Source organism: Quercus robur, chromosome 2 (genome assembly GCF_932294415.1).
Source record: "Quercus robur chromosome 2, dhQueRobu3.1, whole genome shotgun sequence".
NCBI lineage: Eukaryota > Viridiplantae > Streptophyta > Magnoliopsida > Fagales > Fagaceae > Quercus > Quercus robur.
Genome location: NC_065535.1, coordinates 31569869 through 31594854, shown reverse-complemented (window position 1 = coordinate 31594854; position 24986 = coordinate 31569869). Strand labels below are relative to the sequence as shown.

The 24986-nt window shown below is 36.0% G+C and overlaps 1 protein-coding gene across 2 annotated transcripts; it reads right to left on the bottom strand.

Annotated features, from left to right (window-relative positions):
- Nucleotides 1–17089: 17089 nt before the first annotated feature.
- Nucleotides 17090–21917, bottom strand: LOC126713337 (transcription factor CPC-like). 2 transcript variants are annotated; one of them, XM_050413073.1, is made up of 3 exons: nucleotides 21284–21917; nucleotides 21026–21116; nucleotides 17090–17415 (listed from the first exon to the last, which is right to left on the bottom strand). In XM_050413073.1, exons 1-3 carry the CDS (start codon nucleotides 21333–21335, stop codon nucleotides 17292–17294), a joined length of 267 nt encoding a protein of 88 aa, XP_050269030.1. In that variant the 5' UTR covers nucleotides 21336–21917; the 3' UTR covers nucleotides 17090–17291. The 2 variants fall into 2 exon arrangements, with proteins under 2 accessions (XP_050269030.1, XP_050269031.1); XM_050413074.1 differs by having other exon boundaries at nucleotides 21026–21113; nucleotides 21284–21903.
- Nucleotides 21918–24986: the final 3069 nt, after the last annotated feature.

Genomic DNA, 24986 nt, shown 5'->3' with positions numbered 1-24986 from the left:
CGGATCATATAGGTGGTTAAACAAATGATGTCATAAAATTTTAATTAATAATAAATTTTAAAATAAATAAAATAGAAAAAAAAAAAATAATTACTAAGATTTGGGTTAATAATAGGCACCCCCACAAACTTTTCAAAAATATTCAAATTGTCCCTAAAAACAAGCTGTGCTTAACACTATTTGAAAGTTACCATACTACTCCAAGTCTTCTTTTACTTCCTTCTTCATCTTTGGTTGTTATAATATTATCAATCTATTATATATTATACGTACGCTCTCTCATGCATATAATTGTCATATATAGTTGTTGTGGGGTTACATCGTGGTAATTAACTTGAAAATAAATTAGTTTTTGAAAGAAGAGCACAAACAATGTTAAGTGCTTTTTGTACTTAGTGGGAAAATTTGGGGTAGTTTATGATATAAGCCCAAATCTCAAGAATAATTTTTGTATTTTACCAAAAAAAAAAAAAATATGTAATAACTCATAATATTTACAAAAAATATATAGAAATTAAACAATTTTCAAGTGAGAATAAAATGGTTTAGTTTGACTCCCTTCCAAAACTTAATAGGATTAGTAGATAGGTTCTATACAAACTGATTCTAAAATAAGTAGAATGCAAGTCACTTTATGCCTTGTATTCATCACCAATCAAGATAAATGTCAAAAGTTAAAAGGGAAAAAATAAATAAAAAGAGAATCATATTCATCAAGATATGAGAGAGAGAGAGAGAGAAAATCACAATCAACAATATCCCTTAAACTAAGAAAACTTACAAAGGAGTTATTATCGTATGAAAAAGATAAAATTAAGGCCCTATCTCTCAAAACAAATAAAGTGAATAGACATTTTCTACTTTATCTTTTTTTTTTTTTTTTTTTTTTTTTTCTTGAGTGCTCTTCCCTCTTTTATTGTTAGTATGAGTTATCACTTATCAGTTATCACATTAACTATTCACATCATATTAGCATAGTCCCCTACCTGACATTTAGTTTTTTACTTTTATTTTTTGTAATTTAACTTAATACGCTTAATATAATAATATGCATTTGACATTAACTTATTTGGTTTTTTTTGCTGAAATAATGCTAAAATATACTTGTCCTTAAAAAAAGTAAGAAAAAATGAGTGAATTAGTTGTGTTATAAATAAATAATAAAATATTAGCAAAACTTGAATGCAAAAACTTAATTAATTATTTTACATCTCAAAAGGTAAGAAAAATAAATTTTAAGTGAAGAAAAAATTGATACCAAAAGTTAAATAATATGATTAAATTAATATTTAAATTAATTTAAAAAAAAAACTCTATTAAAGTTGTCGTCTTAGACTCCCAAATACATTGAACCGCCCAATTTTGAAGAAATTTTTTTTTTTTAAAAAGAGTTTTAAAATTGTACGTATAAATAGATTATTTCTCTTTCTCTTTCTTTAGTCTTTACTTGTTAACTTCTGCAACTACCTTTTTTTCGGTCAAAAAAAAAAAAAAAAAAAACTTCTGCAACATTTGCTAAAACATTTGGAAGGAAAACGATTCTTTCATTATATCTCTTTCCCCTGATTTTTTTTACCAAAAAGTTAGCTCAGACGTCATTTAAAAGGGGAAAATAATTTCTAATTGAGTTGATTTTTTGTTGGTATACTTATTTTCCTCCTTGTCGTCAATTAGCATGTTTTACTTCAACTGTGATCCTCAAATGATCACTAGATTTCCACTTCCACTTTTTAATTAAAGGTTCAAGCAACAATTAATCGGAATTGGAAGAGATTCTCCAAGACCCGGTCCACATTTAATGATCTAATTATCTTGCCTTTTTAACTGTTTAGATGACAGCGTGGACCGGGTCTTAGTGGAACTTTTCCAAATTAATTAGATCATTAAATGTGGATTGTTTTCAATTGGTTTTAAAGTCTATCCCTCTCTTGTCCTCTTTCTTCTTCTTTTTCTTTTTATCATTTATTTTTTGGGTTGTAGGTAGGGGAGGTTAATGCCAATTAAATAAGTTTTAGATGAATGTTTTAGCTATTTTAATATGCAGTGAAATATGTGAATTTTAGTTAACTCACTTTGTTAAATTATTTGTTGTCAAATAAAAAATTTGTAATCAAATCTTGTTACCAAAAAAAATAAAAAATCATTTATATCTTGACTTGGTGGTTGAAAAAACCAATTATTATAAAATGAACTTCATAAGTTCTAATTTTATATAATCTTAAAAATATATAAAATATGATATACTTTCAAACTAATGTTGAAGTGACAAATAAGCATAGTTCTTAAACATGGATTGATCGATCAAACTGGTGAATTGATGACCCAGCCTAGACTAGTTCGAGTATTTATTTAGCTAGTAATAGTGAAAGATAACAAATACTAATAGCCAGTAATGACGAAGAAGAAGGGGACAAAAATTTGGACTAGAACCTATTAAAAGGGTTGTTGTAGATTTGTAGTGGAAGGATCGAGGAGATGTGTAAGTTCAAATTTCAATCAACATCATAGCATGTGACAAAAAAGCTCAATTGTTTTTTCGTACAATGATTCCCAAAACCGTGTTTTTGTGGAAAATAAATGGGCTTGGAAGTTTGAAAATGACACCCAACCATGGTTTAACGCATTTGTGAACCCTTTTGAGTATTATTTGACTGCCCATCTCATTTCTACTGTTCCCCCAAGAACCTTGGCTTGATTTGAAAAAGAGTTATAAAACCTTATTTTGTCAGAATTAGCTGATATTTTGATTTCTTTAATGGAAAAAAATGTAAGTTCATCAAATTTATGTGCTGGTCAAATATTCGGATCTACAGCGATTCAATTCAAACTTTTTTTTTTTCCTTTTTTTAATTAATGTGTTAAGTTTAAATTATACTTAATGTTGCATTAGCAAAAAGTTCCATCATTTAATAATAATACATTAGATTAATATTTTAATAATCTCACTACTGTATTACTGAACTACATGCTCTCTTTATATTTAATATGCATATCAATATTAATAATCTCACTACTGTATTACTGAACTACATGCTCTCTTTATATTTAATATGCATGTCAAATTTAATATTAATTAGATGTCATTTTCAATAATTTATAAATTCATATGTATGCATTTTTATACAAATTTAAAATATAAATAAAATTTAAAATCTTAAAAACTTCATTCATAAATAAGATAATTATTAATCTCACATTCTCTTGATATCTTACATATACAAAGGATTTATAAGAGAAGAAAACATAACCTAACGGTGCAATTCTTAAAATGCTTGTATGGTCACAAGACTAGTGCATTGGGACATGATGGGCTTTTCAGTTTAGAGACATTAAACCCATCTTACTCATCCACATGTACTGTATAATATTGTAAATATCTTAAGATTCGAGAGTAGAATTGTCAAGTCAATAGAAGACAACCCAATTAAAGGACACAATGGCGCGCTCGAAGCAACAATCCGCAGCCTTGAAGTTGAGATGGATGCCAAGGCCATTGTTGATGTGCTTCAGAATACAGGTTATGTTAATAATGTTATTTCTCCTATTTTAGATGATTGTAGGCATCTAATTTCTCTTTTCCAAAACGTCCGTATTAAGCATTGTTTCCGGCAAGCTAACCAATGTGCGGATGGCTTAGCTAGGATGAGTTTTAGTTTAATTGCTGATTTTCTTATTTTTGATAGTCCGCCTATGGACATTTTAGATGTTTTTGAGGGAGATCTCAGTGGGAGGTCTTTCATCAGGTCTTGTACTGAACCTTGTTCTGGTTTTTAGTTTTGTAATGTTATCGTCTTTCATCAAAAAAAAAAAAAAAAAAAAAAAAAAGAAGCAACAATCGTGCATGGGTGCAACAGTCATTCATGTATATCAGGGCTGGCCCAAGGTCTAGGCCCTCACCACAAAAGATTTTACCCCTAGGGAAAAAGGCTTCGTCCCCCATTGTAAAAGACCCAAAATTTTATAAAATTATATATATATATATATATATAATAATTGTGCATTTTTTTTAATTAGTAATGCTAAACAAATTTTACTATAAGCTTACAACTTGACATATCATCGATCACAAAAAAATAATTTAAACATTCATTAATCGAGTTGTTGAAGTTCATCAATTATAATCATTGTCGTATCATATTATGAACATTTTGTAGTATCTTTAGTGCATTTTTCCTTTTCATTTCTATAAAGACTTCTAAAATAAGAGACTAATAAAAACATAACCCTATCAAAACCCTAAAATGTTTCAAAAAAATGCTACAAATGTGTTAAATCATCAATTATAGATTAATCTCCCCTAATAGTTTGAAACTTTAATTTATGTAAATCAATATCCTACAAAGCCACACATCAAATAATCTCTCTCTCTCTCTCTCTCTCTCTCTCTCTCTCTCAAAAACAAGATATAAAATTAAAAATTAGATTACACCTTCTTCTTTTTTGAGAATTTGGATTACAATTTTACTTAACTATACATTATCATATATCCAACATAAAGTAACTTTTTTAATCATAATATATTTTTATTTCTTTTTATTAAAATTTATGATTCAACTATGATATTAAATTCTCAGTAACATTAGTTTAGTTTGTATTATGTATCAATTAATGTATTTAATGTATCAAATTAACTTTGATTTAATTAGTATTAAATAATTTTATTTAATTATTCTTTTATATATAAAAGGCCCACATGAAGTTTTTGGCTTATGTATTATGTATCAATTATGAAGATAAATGTACAGACTCACATGCACAAGAGATGGAGCATCACAATCCAATTTCAAATTAGTTGGAGGACCTTACTAGTTACTACAGACAAAGACCGCCTGTACCTATGCTAGCGCATTGGCTCACTACCTGACTTGTCAGTTGGGAATGGTGCAGCAATAAACGAAGGAATTTTGTGCCAATTTTGTAAATGTAACACTTGTGCAAAGTCTAGCTACCTCCTTGGTCTATAAAAGGAGGGGGATTGCCTTCCATTAGCAAGAACTTCAAGCAAGAAAAGAGCAATAGTCATGTAGAGAATAGACCTTAATGGTCTGTTTGGATTAAGGAGGAAGAGGTGGGGAAGAAAAGTAGAGTAGAATAAATTTAGCTCAAAATTAGTTTATTTTTAACCAACTCTACTTTACTCCCTTCCACTCCCTTTATTCCTCCCTCAATTCAAACGGACCCTACGAGTTTTAGGCTGACAGGAAGAAAGCCTTGTAAAATAAAGTCATTCCTCTTTATTTCATGAGCAAGGAGTTCATCCCTTGCTCCACCCGTAGTTTTTCACCCCAGATTAAATAATGAGGTTTTTCACGTAAATAATTGCATCTTTGTATAGTTTCACTTCCATTTTCTCAAACAAAGAACCAAATCTTCTAATTATAGGTCAGCCATTAGCTAAACTTAGTGGCGTCCAATTTATGTTGATAGTGTGAGTTAAAGTAATGATCATCTTCCACAAACCATTCCTTTAAAACCTGACTACGCACAATACTCATCTAATAAAATAATAATAAAGTGGTGTAAAATCGCAAATGCTAGATGTTGCTGGATTATGTTTCAAATTAAAATATTGATAAAAAAAAAAAATCAATAACATCAAGTATTTAATATTTTATAATTTGTTGTGTGTTTAATATTAAGAACACGTAGATATATGTAGAAAAGTGTAACTCTCATAGACACTAGACAGACAAAAAAAAAAAAATCTAGATTTATAAATCCAGGAGATGGAGCTGCTGTCATCTGATTTTCTTGTTTGCATGTGGGAAAGGCTTCAACTATGTTCACAGACTTCAAGTCTTAATTAAATATTTCTTAACATGTTGTATAATGTCATGACTTATTTTAAAGATATATTTTTAACCGTTAAGATTAACATTTCTCAATTCCTTGGATCTTTTAGCACCCGTATATATTAGAATAACGATTCCAAACATTTGAAGATAATTTGCTTTATTACAATGGTAAGTATATCATCCATGCTTTTCTAAATAATATGTAACGGTAGGTTTATCATGATGGAACATTGTAAAAGCTTTTAGTGGCTTTGACATTAGTGGTGATTATGATGTGCGTACTTAGGTAATTATTTGGGGGCCGGCTCCCCTCCAGTCCAAAATTCTCCCATTCCCTCCCGTTTTAATCCGAATGCAAGACACATGGCAAATGAAAAATCTAATGGTGAAAAACAAAGCCACCTTGAAATGTATTTTATTTCAATTTTACCCACACCTTCAACGATCTCCCTTGCAAACCCACAGCCCATACACCACCGTCCTTGGCAATAGAGCCATCAAAAATTCTACCTAGAAACATGACAATTGCATCCTTCACAAATAGTCAAGAGGGATTATTCTATACATTCTATAGTGCATGACTATATGTAGATTCTTCAACACCAGCTAATCAACGTCCTAGTGGGGAATGAAACAACAAGGGGGCCAAGTTAAAACTTGTCGAGGGGAAATTGATGCCTCTATCTAAGATGTTGGGAAGCCAAGCCGAAACTCAATTATGGGCTCTTGAGATGGTACCCAAAGGCTTTCGGTGTGATGACAAAGCCTATTCAAGCAAGAAACAAAGGCTGCACATGACAAAACAGCAACAAAAGCCCAAAGAAAAACACATTACAATACTTAATTAGTACATTAATGGTCCTGGTCCGATAGTTCAAATCAGTCCTTTAGTGGTACGGTATTATCTCCAACAGTAAGATAATTTCAGGTTAATAAGTGTATTTTCATGATAAAAAATCATTTTTTTTTCTTATTATTATTAAGTCAACATGAGGGAGAACTTCCATCGTTTCCAAAACATTATAGCCTTCATAATATTAATATACAAGGATTAAAGGCTCCATAATTACAAATAAAAGAGGAAAAATAGGATGGAATGAAGGGAGAGAAAGATCCCCAACTCAGTGCAACAAGTATTAAACTAAGATTTTGGTGAGTATGTGTGCATAAGGCATGAATGAGGTGAATGTGGGCTGTTTTGAGTGAGTGGGATAGGATTAATACTGAGATTGAAGATTTTTGTGAGTAATGGGCTGTTTGTGACTAGTTGGAGGACATTTTTGAGCTGTGATTGTGTAAAGGGGAGAGAAGAATATATGGGATTAGATGAGTGTAGGCTAAAGATGATGAGTGGTAAGCTTAAGGAGAGCTAAACCACCAGCAAAAATGGCAAACAAACCCCAAAGTCTCAGAGGGGGGTGGCTGTCCCTTTGTGGGCTAAGGTGCTTATGCTTTTATAATGGAGTTTAGATAAGCATTAATTAACAAGCATCCAAAAATACGTAGGTTTGATTCAGGGGAGCAGGTCAGCTGAATTAATAACCTGGATTTGGCCTAAAAATGGGAGATTTGCTTTTAGGGCTGATTTGCTTCTTTGGGCAAGGTAGTATTTGGAGTAATCTTGCATTAAATGCTAAGATTGCTGAAATTGTGTTTACCCAATGGGATTAAAGTAAGTATTAAGGAAGAATCCTAATGCTGTAACTGAGATTTGGACCTTAGGAAGTAGGGTTCAACACCCCAAGCTAGGTGTCAAAATTTAAGCCCACTTTAGAGGGTTCCGCTGGAGATCCATTTATATTCTCCAAACCACATGTTCCCAATTTTTTCCCCTTTAGGATTCATGGTCTTGGCACATGAATCACGTTTTGAACGTTTTTTAACATTTATAGCATCAATTTGTTGAAGTTTGGATAATTTGGTTTCAACTCCCCTTCTGTTGGAGGTGTAGTTTTGAGGAAGATGATGGAGTCCCTTCATTCTTTTGACTTCAGCTGATATGATAGCCCTTGGGCACTGTTCACGTCAGGTAGAGGGTGGCAGAAAACTGATGGGATAGCCCCTAGTTCATCCTCAAAGGCTTGGTCCTCTTGTAAGGGGCTCTAGTTGTTTCTTTGGTTAGGGACAAACAAGGGCTGGTTGCCCACTTTCAAGCCTCTTGCTGGGACCTTTTTGGGTTGGAACTTTGCTTCATTTTAGCACCTTTAGTTGGGCCACATGGCCCTTTCTTTGCTTGGCCTTGCTCCCTTCTCCACGAGATTCTTGGGCTTACAAAATGGGCATTAAAGACATGCTTTACCATGAGTTTTTTACTCCTCATGGGCTTTAAATAACTTCTCATTATTTTTACTATGGATTACTTTGTAAATAATATTTTCCTTGGGGTTTTTTTTTTTTTTTTTAAATAATGGCCTCCAATATTTTTCTTGAGAATAATATTTATCATGGGTTTTAAATAAATATGGTAACAATCACTATAATGGAATAATGTGATGTTTTCATGAGTTTCTCTATAGATAATTGTGGGGCCCACTAGTTTATGAGCCAGGCCCACTTGCTCATGGGGAGCTCGCAGGCCCAAGCTGAAAAAAGTTATGGCCCAAGCTTAAAAGTATAAGGCCGAGGATGGCCCAGATATGCAGCCGAGGACGGCTTAGTCCTCGGCAAGCCTAAAGCTCCCTTGACAAAAGGGGTAAAAGAGAGCTATAAGAACAAATCCGTAAGAAGATCTAAAATATCTTGGGAAAGTTACCCTTATTACCCTTCCCAGATAAGACTATACACCTAACAGAACCGGATTCTTAGGCTTTATCTACCGTCCCCACCAATTCTGGGATTAGACTGACGGGACAAATGTCAGTCCTGGAAAAGTTAACCCTACACGTGGACGAAGGATAGCAAACGCAGGATAATATAAAAGGAAACATAAGGTAATGAAGTGGGGATCCCCCATCTCACTTCCTGGGAAAAACTCCAGGGATGAGAATGACCGGACAATATATGTACACCACCACGAAAAACCCACCGCCGGGTAACCGGAGAAAGACATTAGTGCTCCTCGGACATGATCCGAGGAGTCCAATCCCTCAAGTTACAAAGTTGTAGGGCTTGGATATCCAGGCTGAAACCTTTTCTTATCTGAGTTTCCCTAAAGTCCGGTTTGGACCAACGCCCTGTGACCAAACGCTAACCTTTCAAGCCCACTCTCTACAAATCTTATTGTGAGGGATCCTTCACGTGCGAGCCCAACGTCATTGTTGGGCCGTTTGAGAATCGTGTCCTTACAATTGGCGCCGTCTGTGGGAAGGCTTGCGCATTGGCACGGGTGGCGCATGAGTCAACTCTCTAGCAAGCAGAGATTCGCGAGTTTTCCCATCTCCGGCGACGTGCAGTTGTTGCTCTGCCATAAGCTTCTGCTAGGGGCTACGCCTTACACTGCTAACGGCGCGGGCAGCTCTAGGGGCTACCGGCCTCAAGCCAACTCTCCCCTCCTTGGCCTAAGGGTTAACCTTCGAAAAATAAATAAGTATAGAGAAAAAATTACTCAAAAAGATATCTTACAAGTTTTGGACAGAACCAAGGCCTTGTATGGTCCTCGGACCCAAGCCTATGGGGAAACCAAGTACAAAAAAGATATCTTACAAGTTTTGGACAGAACCAAGGCCTTGTATGGTCCTCGGACCCAAGCCTATGGGGAAACCAAGTACAAAAAAGAAATCTTACAAGTTTTGGACAGAACCAAGGCCTTGTATGGTCCTCGGACTCAAGCCTATGGGGAAACCAAGTACAAAAAAGATATCTTACAAGTTTTGGACAGAACCAAGGCCTTGCATGGTCCTCGGACTCAAGCCTATGGGGAAACCAAGTACGCAAAAGAAAAACCAAAAGTTTTGGACAGAACCAAGGCCTTGCATGGTCCTCGGACTCAAGCCTATGGGGAAACCAAGTACACAGAAGAAAACACATAAGTTTTGGACAGAACCAAGGCCTTGCATGGTCCTCAGACTCAAGCCTATGGGGGAACCGAGTACACAGAAGAAAAAACATAAGTTTTGGACAGAACCAAGGCCTTGCATGGTCCTCGGACTCAAGCCTATGGGGAAACCAAGTACACAAAAGAAAAACCATAAGTTTTGGACAGAACCAAGGCCTTGCATGGTCCTCGGACTCAAGCCTATGAGGAAACCAAGTACACAGAAGAAAACACATAAGTTTTGGACAGAACCAAGGCCTTGCATGGTCCTCGGACTCAAGCTTATGGGGAAACCAAGTACACACAAAAAAAAAAAAAAAAAAAAAAAAAAAAAAAACAACATAACATAAGTTTTGGACAGAACCTAGGCCTTGCATGGTCCCCGGACTCAAGCCTATGGGGGAAACCAAGTACACAAAAGCACAGTCGGAGTTCCCTACTTCCCAGTCGACCGCTCAGATGGATTATTTAGGGATTATCAGTCTTGGACGGTATTCGCGCGTTTATCACAAAATATTCAACTGTTACCCCGGTTAGTTTCCTAAATTTGATTTACTATGAATTATCGATATAATGCCTGGTAGTACTGGTAAATTAGAATTAGTTAGATTATGTTTCAAGGTATCTTGCCCTAAATATTCTTGAAGCAACACACACATGGAGCACACCTATTCACAAAGTAATGTTGCCCAAAGGATCAGTACTCAAAACATGTAAATAAATTTCTATTTTTACTAAAACAAATAAGTAGTACAGCGTACAATGAAAAGCTGGAATCAGCTTATGTCAGAGCTCACTACATAATTGAGTAGGAAGATGCAGAAAATAAAACAAAGCCGAGGAGCAGTACAGACGAGAGGTTGGTTACTAAAGCTAACCACATAACCAAAAAGAAAGATACAAGAGAATAAGAGAAAGTCGATGAGGTGGGTCAGAGGAGAGGTTGGCTACTGCTCCAAGACCTTGTACTTCCTCAATGCTTTTACATACCCATGACTCAGGCAGCAAAAGAAACCCAACTTGAGCCTGACACCGCTGAAGGAAAGGTGCAGGGAGCTGGAAGTTGAGGGGCTTTCTCTAAATATTTGCCCGCCACAAGGCAGAGGCGCTGACGGCGGAGAATCTTTCTTCTGACACACCAAAATTCTGGCATGAACAGAACCTGCTTTGGATTTTGACTAAAAGAGGGAGAGACACCCTCTCCCCTCGATCGAAATGGAGTATTCTCTTGAACTTATGCTTCCTGTGCCCGTACCTCGCTATTTTGAGTCTTAGGAGAACACGACGATTCCGTGGCGGAGAGAGTTCCTTCTCCCCAACCCTCGCCTCAAACATGTTATGCTAAGGGAGGACAACACTGAGTATAGGAGCTGTGATTTGGGAGAAAGCTGAAGGAGTTGTGTGTAGGGAGAGCAACTATCTCTCCCATTTATTTAAAGGAATAAGGTGGTGGCAGTTAATTCATGCAGCATCCCAAGGGACGCTACAGACAAAATAGTTCTGGCTCAACTTCCAACGTCAACTGCAACCACAAGATTAAAGAAGCCTCGTAAAGGCGCACCTCGATTATTGGGACGTCAGAGAGTACCGCGTGGTCAAAGGCTGCAGAGATACCTCTTAATTCATGGGCCTAGTGAATTCGCGACCCAGACCCGTTCTGCATGAGGACCCAGGAATTATGGCCCACGCCAAGAAATAGCCATTGCCGAGAACAACCCCTACTCGGCGCCTCGTGAAATACCTGAGGAAGGAGAGAATCTGAACTCAAAAAAGTTTTAGACAGAACCTAGGACTTGCATAGTCCTCGGACTCAAGCCATGGGGAAACCAAGTACGCAAAAAAAAAAAAAAAAAAAAAAAAAAAAAAAAAAAAAAAACATAAGTTTTGGACAGAACCTAGGACTTGCATGGTCCTCGGACTCAAGCCTATGGGGAAACCAAGTACTAAGAAAAACATAAGTTTTGGACAGAACCTAGGACTTGCATGGTCCTCGGACTCAAGCCTATGGGGAAACCAAGTACTAAGAAAAACATAAGTTTTGGACAGAACCTAGGACTTGCATGGCCCTCGGACTCAAGCCTATGGGGAAACCGAGTACGCAAAAAAAAAAAAAAAAAAAAAAAAAAAAAAAAAAAAACACAAGTTTTAGACAGAACCCAGGCGTTGCGAAGTCCTCGGACTCAAGCCTTTTGGGGAAACCAACTACTCGGATGGGGAAGGTTCTCAGCTCAAAATACTGTAAAAGGTTAAGGCCAATGTGTTAAGAAGATGGCAAAACGACCCAATGTTCATTAGCCTAAGGAAACTGATCATTTTGCGGGCGACATGTCCTCGGATGGTTACTTCTTACACCGTATCAAACACTCAGTCCTTATCTCGGCTAATTTTAAGGTGAGTCTCGTTCCTCACTGGTCGGCATTGCCATGTCGAATAATTTTATTAAAGTTATGGTGGCATCTTTTTATTAGCAAGTATTTTGGCCTTAGTTGTCATTGATTCAAATGCTATACTATTGTGCCGAGCAGTGCTCGCAAATTTATTAAAACATATAAACAGAACATGCGAAGTAGAATAACAATAACTTTTATTAATATGAAAAATTACTACAACGTACAAAGAAGGGCTTAAACAAGCCTATACAAAAATGAATTGCCAAAGCAACAATAGCATCCGCAATACAGATAAATAAACAGTCAGATGTCTTTTAAACTCGCCTTCAAAGTCTCTCCAATCTCTGCATCAGTACTGCTCATATCAGGAGAAGAACCTTCTTTAGAAAAAGATGAAGGAGAAGGAAGAAGAATTGGAACACATGGAAGCACTTCAGCAAGCTCTTGTCATCAAGGAGCGCAAAGGAAGAAGAGGATGGAGGAGATGAATGAAGAAGATGGAGGACATGAGTAGGAAGGATGAGAAGAAGAGAGAAGAGATGAAAAGAAAGAGAAAGGAGCAAAAGAGGGAGAAGGAAAAGCACCAGGATGGATCTGGTGGTGGATAGAAGAAGAAAGAGAGGCAAAGGGGGGCGCCAATGAACGAAGAGAGGAAGAAGCAGGGGCACTTAGATATGCTTATGACAGAGCGGATGGTGGTGATAATGGATGTCTTTGACTCGGTCACGCCGAAAGTGAGATGTGACGAGTCCCTGCTTCGGATTTTGGCTAAAAGGAAGGGGAGACAAATCTTGAGTCTCCGCCATCCTTGCCCTGACCGAGCCATCTCGAGCTTTATTAGGACATGGAGTTTTTGGGAATGACAGGGTTTATTCATGGCTGACTACTGTGGTGAACCTTTTATCGGATAAGGTATAACCAGAGGGAAAGAGTGGACTCTGGGAGGAATATGAAGGATTCAAGTATGATAAAATCAGTTTTTGTCTTCTCTCCTTATATAGGGGAAGAAGACAAGGGTACATAACACGTTCAGGTCCCTAGGGAAATCTACAATTAAGAATACGCCGTTTCGTTCTCCCACGCCATCAATAACCGTTAGATCTGGGAGGTTTCGTAAAGGGAAGATATTAAAGACGCGCCTCGGATACCCAAACGGTATAAGGGCAACGTGCACAAATTCAGGGGAACGGCTCGTAGACCGGTACATTCTCTAGGTTGTTGAAGGGTCGCCAACGTCATTCAAGGGCTGAAATAAATGAACCATAATAAGGCTCGGTATCACCAAAACCCACCTTTCCAACCAAGATGTTGGACAGCAGGGTTTTGAGGGGCTATTGTGGGGCCCACTAGTTTATGGGCCAGGCCCACTTGCTCATGGGGAGCCTGCAGGCCCAAGCTGAAAAAAGTTATGGCCCAAGCTTAAAAGTATAAGGCCGAGGATGGCCCAGATATGCAGCCGAGGACGGTTTAGTCCTCGGCAAGCCTAAAGCTCCCTTGACAAAAGGGGTAAAAGAGAGCTATAAGAACAAATCCGTAAGAAGATCTAAAATATCTTGGGAAAGTTACCCTTATTACCCTTCCCAGATAAGACTATACACCTAACAGAACCGGATTCTTAGGCTTTATCTACCGTCCCCACCAATTCTGGGATTAGACTGACGGGACAAATGTCAGTCCTGGAAAAGTTAACCCTACACGTGGACGAAGGACAGCAAACGCAGGATAATATAAAAGGAAACATAAGGTAACGAAGTGGGGATCCCCCATCTCACTTCCTGGGAAAAACTCCAGGGATGAGAATGACCGGACAATATATGTACACCACCACGAAAAACCCACCGCCGGATAACCGGAGAAAGACATTAGTGCTCCTCGGACATGATCCGAGGAGTCCAATCCCTCAAGTTACAAAGTTGTAGGGCTTGGATATCCAAGCTGAAACCTTTTCTTATCTGAGTTTCCCTAAAGTCCGGTTTGGACCAACGCCCTATGACCAAACGCTAGCCTTTCAAGCCCACTCTCTACAAATCTTATTGTGAGGGATCCTTCACGTGCGAGCCCAACGTCATTGTTGGGCCGTTTGAGAATCGTGTCCTTACAATAATCATAATGGACATGTAGGATAAATAATTACCATGAGTTTTGGTTATAAATATTATGAATGTTGTGATGTAAGATGGATAGTGAACATGAATTTATAATATGAAATAAATAAATGTCATGGGTCTAATAATCATATCTTTCCATGGGCTTTTATAAGATGATTACCATAGGTTTTGAGAATAGATAATTCATAAATTCCATAAGCTTGTAATATTATGGTAATAGGTTTAAGGATCTAAAGTATTGTTCATTATTGGACTTTTAAGTGAAATAATTATGATATAGTATTTGCCAAGTATTGATAACCTTGGACTTTCGATAAATAGTGCTAAGTAGTTAGTTTGGGCTTTTAATAGTGCCGATGAGAATTGAGTTTTGATGTTGCCAATTGGGCTTTGATGTTGCCAATGAGAATTTGGTTTTGGTCAAATAAATCGCCATGGGTTCAAACCATGGGCTTTGATCATGGATTTGAATTCTATTGATAAAATTGTTTTGCCATGGGTTTGAATCATGGGCTCTTCAAATATTGCCAAGCATAAGTATTCTTGGGCTTTAAATAGAATAAGATGTGTGTATTGGATTCATAAGACCGATTTTGGGCTTAGCTAAATAATGATAATAAAATTGGATAAAATAGGAATTTTTTGGGATTTTTGTGATAGTTTATATCATGACCCAATTTAGATAATGAGATATAAAATATTTGTGATTAACATAATAATAGAGCCAAAAAAATATTGGGAAAACCCAATAACTTATAGTGATATAAATAGGTGGTACTCAAATAAAGTTAGGTGTAAAAAAAGTACCTTAACAAAACTTCTATGTGATAAGGTTTTGTATTGACACAGTCAAAGAGGCAATATCTTTTATTTGGGTAATTTGTTGTCAAAATATAGAATAGATGCTAGGTTTGATTACTTTGAATTGAAATGGAGCAAAACCCACAAAAGTTATGCCTAGATCTGAGAAATCCAAAACCTAAGAAGTGAATTTTGGTGAAATTCATTAAGATTTTTGATGTTTGGAAGAGGATTGGAGCAAAACCCAGATGTTGAAATAGGGTTTTCAAGTATTGAATGAGAATTGGCTAGACCCATATGGAGTTTTTGTGGATTTGTGCAAAAATGGAGATAACCCAGAAAAGAATAGGAAGTTTACACATGATTTTTTTGAGAATTTTTTTTTTTTACTTGCAAAAGAGATGTAATACCAAGAGCTTTTTGGAATGATGCCAGTAACTCCAAGGTTTCTGGCACTATTTCTGATGGCTTCTTGCCATATGCACCAAGGGCAGTGATGTATGGGCCAAGGGTTTCAAAGGAAGGTAGCTAAAAGGTGTTTGAACAAACCAATAATTACATTTCGAGGTGGCTTTGTTTTTCACCGTTAGATTTTTCATTTGCCATGTGTCTGGCATTAGGATTAAAACGGGAGAGAATGGGAGAATTTTGGACTAGAGGGGAGCCCGCCCCAATTATTTGAGGTTGATTCTTATTCGCCTGCAATGATCTAAAAGAAGTACAGATCAAGTTTTCAAGAAAGTCATTGCTTGAGTAGAAACTAATTTTTGTTTAATAGCTTGGTCTCTTAATTATATTTTCAGATTGCTTGAAGTGAATATCTGACTTCGAGAAGTTAAGTATGGGATTCAAAAACGCTTAACTTAATAGGCTTTTTTGAAAAATACACGAATTAAGAATAAGAATGAGAAAATACTAGGTGACTAAATTCATATATAATTAAGTTATGAGCCTGAGAAGATGTATTTCAATTAATGTTATAATTTTCTTAATTATTTTTTTTAATTGAATCATTCTCCAACAATCATCGGTTAGTTTCAAATTTTTAAAAATAAAATATAGATAATTTGTATAGATGTAAGCTTTATTTGTTTCATTGTAAAATATTTTGCAGTTGAAACTATTTTTAGTTTTTGGAGAAATTTTTTTTTTTTTTTTTTTTTTTTTTTTTTTGTGTTTAGTTACATTTCTAAAAATGCTTTTCAAGTATTTCGTGCAATATAACATGAAAAAAATTTCCAAGCACAAACTTCAATTCTATTAAATTTAGCATGGTTTTGAAACCCAAAACGTTCAAAAAAAAAAAAAAGTTCAAGATTTTTGAAGTTAGATTGAGGTTAAACCAAGGTCAAACCATGATATTTCATTTAATATTTTTAATGAATTAATACTTAAATCATATTTCTTAATGCTTGTGGCTCAATGGTTTAAGCTTTGGACATGCTAATTCACCTGTTGGGAGCAAGTTCAAGTCTTGACAAAGGCTTATTTTCAACTATTTTTCCCCAAAACAAAGAAGTGACTGAACCATGACCAAGAAAACCGACCTTTGGATCAATTTCCAACCAACCCAGTTGGACCGTTGGTCCAGGTCAAGGAAACTTTAGAACCCAACTCAACTCATTAACTCACAAAAATCCAACCCAAAATGTTGAGTCAAATTTGTCACACCCTTTGGTTTGAGTATTTAGGTAGCCCATTTTTGCATTCAACACGATCTTTTGTATATGCATGTGTGGTTCTCTTTCTCTTTCTTTTTTTTTCATTTTTTCATTTTTCTTTTTTGGTGGTGGGGTGGGGCAGTATTTAGATGGTCCCATAGCACTGATCTAGACTCTCACAAAGGGGTAGGTTTTATTCCTTTGTGAGAGTTTGGAGTAATGCTCCGAGACCATTTAAATATTTTCCGGTGAGTGGGAGAGGCGGAATTTGAAGGAATTGATGGATGTGACCTCAAAATTGAATCATTTGCAGAGATCAATAGGCAATATAGCCCATACATAGGCAATGAGAGAGAGAGAGAGAGAGAATCCGCTGTAATAGGAGATATTGTTCATGAAACTAAAAAACCAATGAAAGCACAAGAAAGACAAAGAACAAAAGAGAGAAAATAAAAAGAGAGGATAAGCAAACAAAACAAACTTTATATACAAGAAGAATTCCAACACAAGAAAAGAAATTCCGCTAAACCTGTCCGGATCAAATGAACGGAGGACTAGAAGCATTATGAATTCTTGGTCCTATGCTTGTTTCTTTTCTCTGCAAATACCTCACCATGTCTCATTATCCAAAACCTCTCTATATCTTCTGGTTTTCGCCCTGGAATCCGACCTGCTATCAAATCCCACCTGCTCAAAATTTTTTACCTTAATAAATTATGCAATTGGATTCATTTTTTATTGAAAGCTTATTTATTGAAAGTTGACAAAAATACAATTATACACAGTATATTTTATGGTACTTTTTTTTTTTTTTAAGTACAAAGACTACATCTAAACCATTTTTTAATGATTCTAATCAATAATAAATAATCATACATCTTATAAACTCTGTTCGTCTGTATGAATCTCCCAGAGTTATTAACTAACCCCAACAAAACATAAGTTCTTGATGCTTTGCGTTAGAATAAAATAATAATGGCCAGTTAGCAGGGTAGGTATACCTACATTTTAGCTCCCCCAAAAAATACGGCAACCTATGAAGTTGCAGAGGGTCAGAGGACATAAGAGATTCTATCCTCATACATTAATTGCAACAAGGGAATAGTTTGTATAAGTGCAAGGAGATGTAGGGTCCCATGGCTATGTTGTTATATACTTTGAGCACTAGCAATCAGTGATGCCAAAAAAAAAAAAAAAAAAAAAAATTTACATCCTCAAATACTACCTTACCTATTTTACTAATTTATTTTATAACTCATTATACATCTTAGTTTTTATTTTTATATACAACCTAATAAAATAATATAAACTACCTAATCAAATAAAAATAAAACATTCTTTTCTCTCTTTCCTCCCACTATTTTTTTCTCTTCACACACAACTACAAGATTAAATATTATTTTTTCTTTACAACCTATGAATAGTAAGAGCATTTCCATCCGAGATTCTAAAAAAGTTCTATTTTACACTCTTAAAATCTACTTTATTTATTTTACTATCTCATTTTACAACTCACCCAGCATTCCATATTCTATTTTTATATACAACTCATTAAAATAATATAAACTACACAAATATAAAATAATAATAAAAATAAAAAATTATATCTCTCCCATCTCTTTGATGTACCCAACAAATCTTCTCCCTGCTACTCGCCAACTTCAACCACAACCCATACATCTAAACCACCGCTACAACCCCAGCACCATTGATTCAAACCCAACCCCTAGCACTGATACTACAATCAACCTTGAACCATCGAACTTGAAACCAACCAATCACCACCCAGCACCACCAAAACGATTCAACCCACAACCACCATGACCCACACCTCAACCACACCATGATCCACCGTGACCCACACCTCGACCACAACTATGAACCACACTGTGACCCACACCTCGACTACAATCATGAACCACACCGTGACCCACACCACATACCCAACAACCATTGTGAACACAAACCTCGACCTCAACCCATTGTCACCACCACCACCAGTGAAGAGCATGATTGTGAGCAAAACCCACTACCAAAAAAAAAAAATAAATAAATAAAAAAGAGACCCACGGCGAGCAAAACCCAAACCCATGGTGGCAAACCCATGGTGAGCAAATCCCAGACCCACAACGAGCACACCCATAGTGGCAAACCCAAACCCACGACGAGCACACCCCGATTTCATTCAACCACCCAAACACAACCTAAACTCCAACCCAATCTCCACCTAAATGCCGACCCAAACACCACCCAATCGCCACTCCAAAGGCTGTCCCAAACACCACCCAAATGCCGACCAAACTTCGACCCAGATGATACAGTGAGCAAACTAGAATTTACAAAAAAAAAAAAAAAAAAAAAACAAAACAAAACAAAAAAACAAAAAAACAAAAAAAACCAAAAAACAAAACAAAGAAAGAAGGAATCTGGAGATGCAGAGAGTGAGAGTGGCTGAGGGAAAAGAGGGAAGGGAGAAGTGAGAAAGAGAGCGCAAAGAACAGAGAGAGAGAGAGAGAGAGAGAGAGAGAGAGAGAGAGAGAATATGAATAAAACATAGTTCTTCTTCTTCTTCTTCTTCTTCTTTTTATTTTTATTTTTTATTATTATTATTATTATTTACATCTAATGAACGGTGAGGTTGTATATACGCAACCTTACTGTTCACGGATGTTAAGAACTTTTACATATACATACTTAGTTGGAGCGTGTTTTTAAGGGGTTGATGGCTAAAATAGCAACTAAGGGGGTTTTTACACCCCCCATTGCTAGTGCTCTAAGGTTACATATATGCAACCTTACTATTCATAAGTTACAAATCTTTTTAAGTATATATACAAACCCGGATGGAGTGCGTTTTTTTTTGTCTTGATTGTAAAATAGTAACTGAAGGGTATTTACACCCCACTACTAGTGCTCTTATATGTCTTATCTCGATTAATGCATTATAAGTGGATTGCATAAAAAAAGAATGTTGATCCATTTCTTTTTAAATGTGTCAATAAAAGAAGGATGGCCTAGTTAGCTAGGACAAGCTTATGTCATGAAGCAATGACAATATATAGTCAGTAAGTAAATGACCAAGATAAACCTAAGGGTTTGAAACCTCTAATTAATCAATAATATGGGTTATCCTTAATTTTGTTTGGCAGTCAGAATGAAAAAAAGTGGAAAATAAAAAATGTTAGGAGGATTGAAAACACTATTGTACCCTTGTTATTAATTAAAAGTAGAAAATGAAAATTTTGGATAATTTTGTATTTATCTTCTCATTATCATTTTCTCTTATATTTTCTCTTCTTAATTTAGAAGGGAAAAAAAAAAAAAATAGAGTGGGTCTAGGTGAAAATTACTCCATCCACCACATTTCCAATTCTCTCCCCTTATTTCAACCAAACAGTGAAAAACACATTTTCCTCTCTTTTCCCTTCCTTAATTTCCATTTCCCCAACTCTTAACCTCCAACCAAACATAGCAGAAGGGATTCCTTCCTAATAAGTATTACCTAGTATCTGTAGAACGAGAATGTACTACACAAACTCAAAAAATAATAAGATGCTCAAAAAGTTCTGTACTCAATAAATAGATAAATACATAGAATGACCACCACATATAGTCATATTTAATGGGAGAAGTAATTTAACTAATATTTAGTTTGGTGATTGTGATGTCCAAAATATAAAAAGTAAATAAAGTCACTGCCAAGCAGTACAGCGTGTTCATTAGAGTTTCACATGAATGACAACTTTCGGTCTTTCTGACCTATTCTTCAGTCACATGATCATGCCGAAAAGCGTGCTTTCGTGCAATTATTGTCTTACTAATTTCATTTCATTAACATATACTTCACCCTCAGTCCTTTCCCCATGTCTCTCTTCTTCTTCTTTTTTCTCTTTTTTCTTTTTCTAATTTTAAAAATTACACTGCTATGGACCCCAATGGGCTCCTAACCTCCAAAGAGTCCAAAATCATTATGCCCACGACACGCCTATTGAGTTTCTTGGTCTCCTCTATAGTGTATGTGAACAGTACTGAACAAAATGAATGGTCACAAATTAACTTCCTTTTTTTTTTTTTTTTTTTGAAAAACAAACATACACAAGCGAGAGTGAATAAAATTCTAACCGATATGGTATGATTAACCACAACAATGGCTACATTAGGCATATATACATGCCGATCTAATTTAGTGCAACCATATATAATCTTTTTTCTGACACATAGAACCTAAATCCTTAACATAACACAATGCTGAAAATGGTAAGAAGCAACGTGAACAAAGGGAACACGATTTGTTTACCTGTCTCCAACAAGTCTGTACATCCTACAGATGAGATCCTCTTCTTGTTCAGTCATCTTTATGAAATCCCACTCAATACTGCTCACTTCTGCTGTCACATACAAGAATTCAAAGATGTTTAATATATGTATTGAATATTCAAAGGTTAATGGTTTTTCAAGTTTTTCAAAAATTAAAGAAATCAAACAATTTATATGCTTCCTTAAAAACCAAAACTGAAGTGGAAGGCCACGAAGTTTTGGACAGGAAAATATATACCTTCTGACGTGGAGCACCTGGTCTTGGCTTGTTTCCGAGGACGTTTGTCCATTAGTTCTGAAATCACTCAAAAGTGTGCGCGGAAGCACACACAGCCAAACACTTATTCAAGTAGTTAACAAGAAGAAAAATAATCAAATAGTTATGCCAGAAGATACAAAGAGCTTAAAGATATTATGTGTTAGAGAGAGGGTGGGCTTTTCTTTTGGGGGTAATACTTCACAAAATAAGTTAAGAAGATAGACCTTGAGGGTCAAAGAAAAACACCTTCAAACGACAAAATTAAAAGGAGAAAAAAATGACTTGAGAAAGAGAGAGAGAGAGAGAGAGAGGTAATATCTCTAGGATAAGCTGCAAGAATATGTGGAGAATGGATATGAAATATGAATAGTACTTGTAATGGTGAGGGTAGCAACGTTTGCAATGCCTGCATGGAATGACTGGTGCGACCGAACAGACATATATCATGAGTTGACTTGTAGTTATCGTCAGTCCAAATCTGACACATCCACTTCTAACAGAGTTTTAGATTAGATATTAGAAACTCAATGCTGAAGCCAAGCCAAGCAATAAGCATTTTCTCTTCTTGATATACAGCCAAGGACTTAAAATCAATCCCTGCTGAGTGCTGATCACCCCCTACACTTTCAATATACAGGTAAACCCTACAAATTTTGACATAGGACTCGGGCGGCGTTACGTGCTGGCCAGGGGGTTCAAATGAACCCCCCGGCCTGGCCATTTTTTATTTTATTTTATATATATATATATATATAATTTAATAATTTAAAAATAAATAAATAAAAATTGTTTTGATTCCCCTAAAATAAATATTTGAACTCACCCTCACCTTAAATTTTGTTTAAATTCAGCTAAAATAAACTTGAATATAATCACTTTAATACTACTTTCACAATATTTTCACAATAATTAATTTCATAATGAAGGTTAAGTGACAAGTTGTAACTAGTTTTTACTTTGACCCACAACTGACATCACTTTGACCCACAACTAATATCACTTACTTTTTTTTACCTACCTTTAACAACTTGTCATCTATATTTTGTTGTGAAATTTTTGTGTAAATGTTGTGTCAACAACACTACTCTTAAAATATTTAATTTTATAATAAAAAATGTTTCAAATTTTTGCTTATTCGTTAAAAAATAAATAAATAAATAAACCTCCTATCTGGGACTTTGGCTTACTTTTCCATTGAAAGCAAAATGAAGCTGTTTTTCCTTGCACTTTTCTTCCTCATCAGCAAAAAATTACACTATCGTTCCAATTATCATATCTATATTTATATCTGTGATTGTTTCCTCATTTTCTCTATCTCTCTTTCTCCGTTCTCTATTTTCTTAGCTTTTATCTTTGTTTGATCAAGTAATTTTCTTAACTTTTATCTCTATTTGCTCCAATTCCAAGAGAGGGATCACATGTATGGTTAAAAAGTCACACACTTCAAAAGTAAAAATTTAAATCAGTTTTTTTTTCTTAGTTTCACATACTCCTAGTCCTACTCCTAGGTCTGTTATTATTCTTCTTCTTTATCCACACATATATACACTTACATTAAATTAGAGTAGAATTTCTATTCTGTATCCAAAAAAAAAAAAAAAAAAATCTATTCTTCTTTATCATATATTTTTTATTTAATTAAAATTACACATAAATATAACAAATTATTATGCATTTAATGGTTGTTGTCTTACTAATCTTTAAACTATTAATAAATTTTTTAGACTATTATACGATATAGTTGTATTGTATTCTAAATTGTATTTATTTTGAATTATTGTATATAATATGGAAGTGTAGGGGCCTTTTTTGCATATTGTGCGTTGGGCTGGGCTGCCTCCTGCGGTAATGGGCTCGAATGTTTCTGAGTAAGGGAGTTGGCGCTAGTCCAATTGTAACTCAACTTGGGCCGATTTGTGCACAAACTTATGCCTTGTTTGGCAGGAGTAGGCTTACGGCAAGCAGAACTGTTTCAGATGAGTTACGGCAAGCAGATATAATAATAATAACCAAAACAGAGTACTCTAACTATTTAAATAAATGGCTAAGTAATCCCTACTTATAAAATATGATTACAGTCGTGATAATGTCATTCACAGAGAAAGTAAAGGAGAAAGAAAATAACATGAACTAATCAATAATGGGCATAAATCAAGTTTTAAGTTTGGTCCGCCAAAACAAAGCCAAAGAGGGGAGAACGCCTCCTCTCAATGCAAATAATCTCTCAGGAAAAGATCCTGCTGTGGGAATTAATGGCTTTGAGGGAGTCGGACCTGAATGGTTATTGCCCAAAAGGAATCCTTGTTACGTTTTGGAAGAGGGCAGGATTTGAAGGGGGTGAAAGGGAAACCGACCTACTGGTGCATGCCCATTGTACTATCTCTCTTTTTTCCTCAATTTCCTCTCTTTTCTTCTCTGTTTTCTTTCTTATCTTTTTTCTTTTCTTTTACTCTGTTTTCTTTTTTTTTCCGTGAATACTTTGTTTTTTGATCCATTTTCAGGGCACGACAAAGGTCCTTTTATAGTGCCTGTCGTGGCCAGTTTTTACCACTTTGCCCCTTAACCGCCTTTGTCTGTTCTGGGCGTACTTGCCGACCACCAAAGGTGTGTGACACTCACCCTTGCCAGACAAATGCAGGTTTGTTTCATTCCTCAGTCCACCGTAGCACTCTTTCCTGCCACAGCATAAATGCTTTCTTTTTCTTTCCCTCAAGGCATGCACCTAACGGTTCCCCCCTCAATCTTGCCTCTTTTGGGTGGTTTGTCATCCTAGCAAGACGTACCTCCCAAAAGGGCTTAGGCAGGAGCCGCAAAAATAGGTCTTTTCCCCTTTCCCCACCACCAAACCATACCCCATTTACCTCCTACCTCTGGGCCATGGCCCCACCACGTCCCATATTGGCTGGGAATAGGCTGGTGGTGCCTGGGCTTTGCGCGTGCTTTCCTTTCAGATATGTCCAAAAGTCTTCTTGCTACTCATGTGTTTGCCTTGATCTGGAGACTCTCCGTTCGTGTTTTCTGACCTTTTATGTGGGCTTTTCTTTGGTTTCCCGCTCCATTCAAGAGCTGGACTTTGTCTGATGATGGGCCTTACATTTCTTTGACCCACTCTTGATTTTTTTTTTTTTATTTCTTACAACGTTGTACTGTTATTCCTGCCGTAATAACTTAATTCTACTGGGCCTCTTTTGGGCCAGCCGTTTATTTCTTCTCTTAGTGGCTTGTCATGGCCATTGTTTTGCTTTTACTTATGGGCTCCTATATCCCTTCGGGCTTTCCTTTGGGCATCCATGGCCCGTTTGCTTTCTTTGGGTTTCCTCGGCCCATTTGCTAATTCCACACTCCCATGGGCTTTTTAATAATTTCATTGGGCTTCCCTGGCCCAATAACCTTATTCTCATCCTTGGGGTTCATGGGCCTGCCATAAACCCCTTACTCTCTTAGTTTGCATTGCCTTGGGTCGCGGCAGCCCTTTCTCGCTTTTCTACCTCATACACTGCCCATGGGATGCCATTTCTTTTCTTTCCGGGCTTCTTTGAGCCCATTTTGCTCTTTAAGACCCATTTGTTTATTTGTTAGGCTTGTGATCCATTATTCCTGCCGCTTGGGCCTAATGGTTTTTTGCTATCTATTTTGTCAATTCCTTGTTGCCCTTATTATTGGGCTTTCTTTCTGTCTGTCT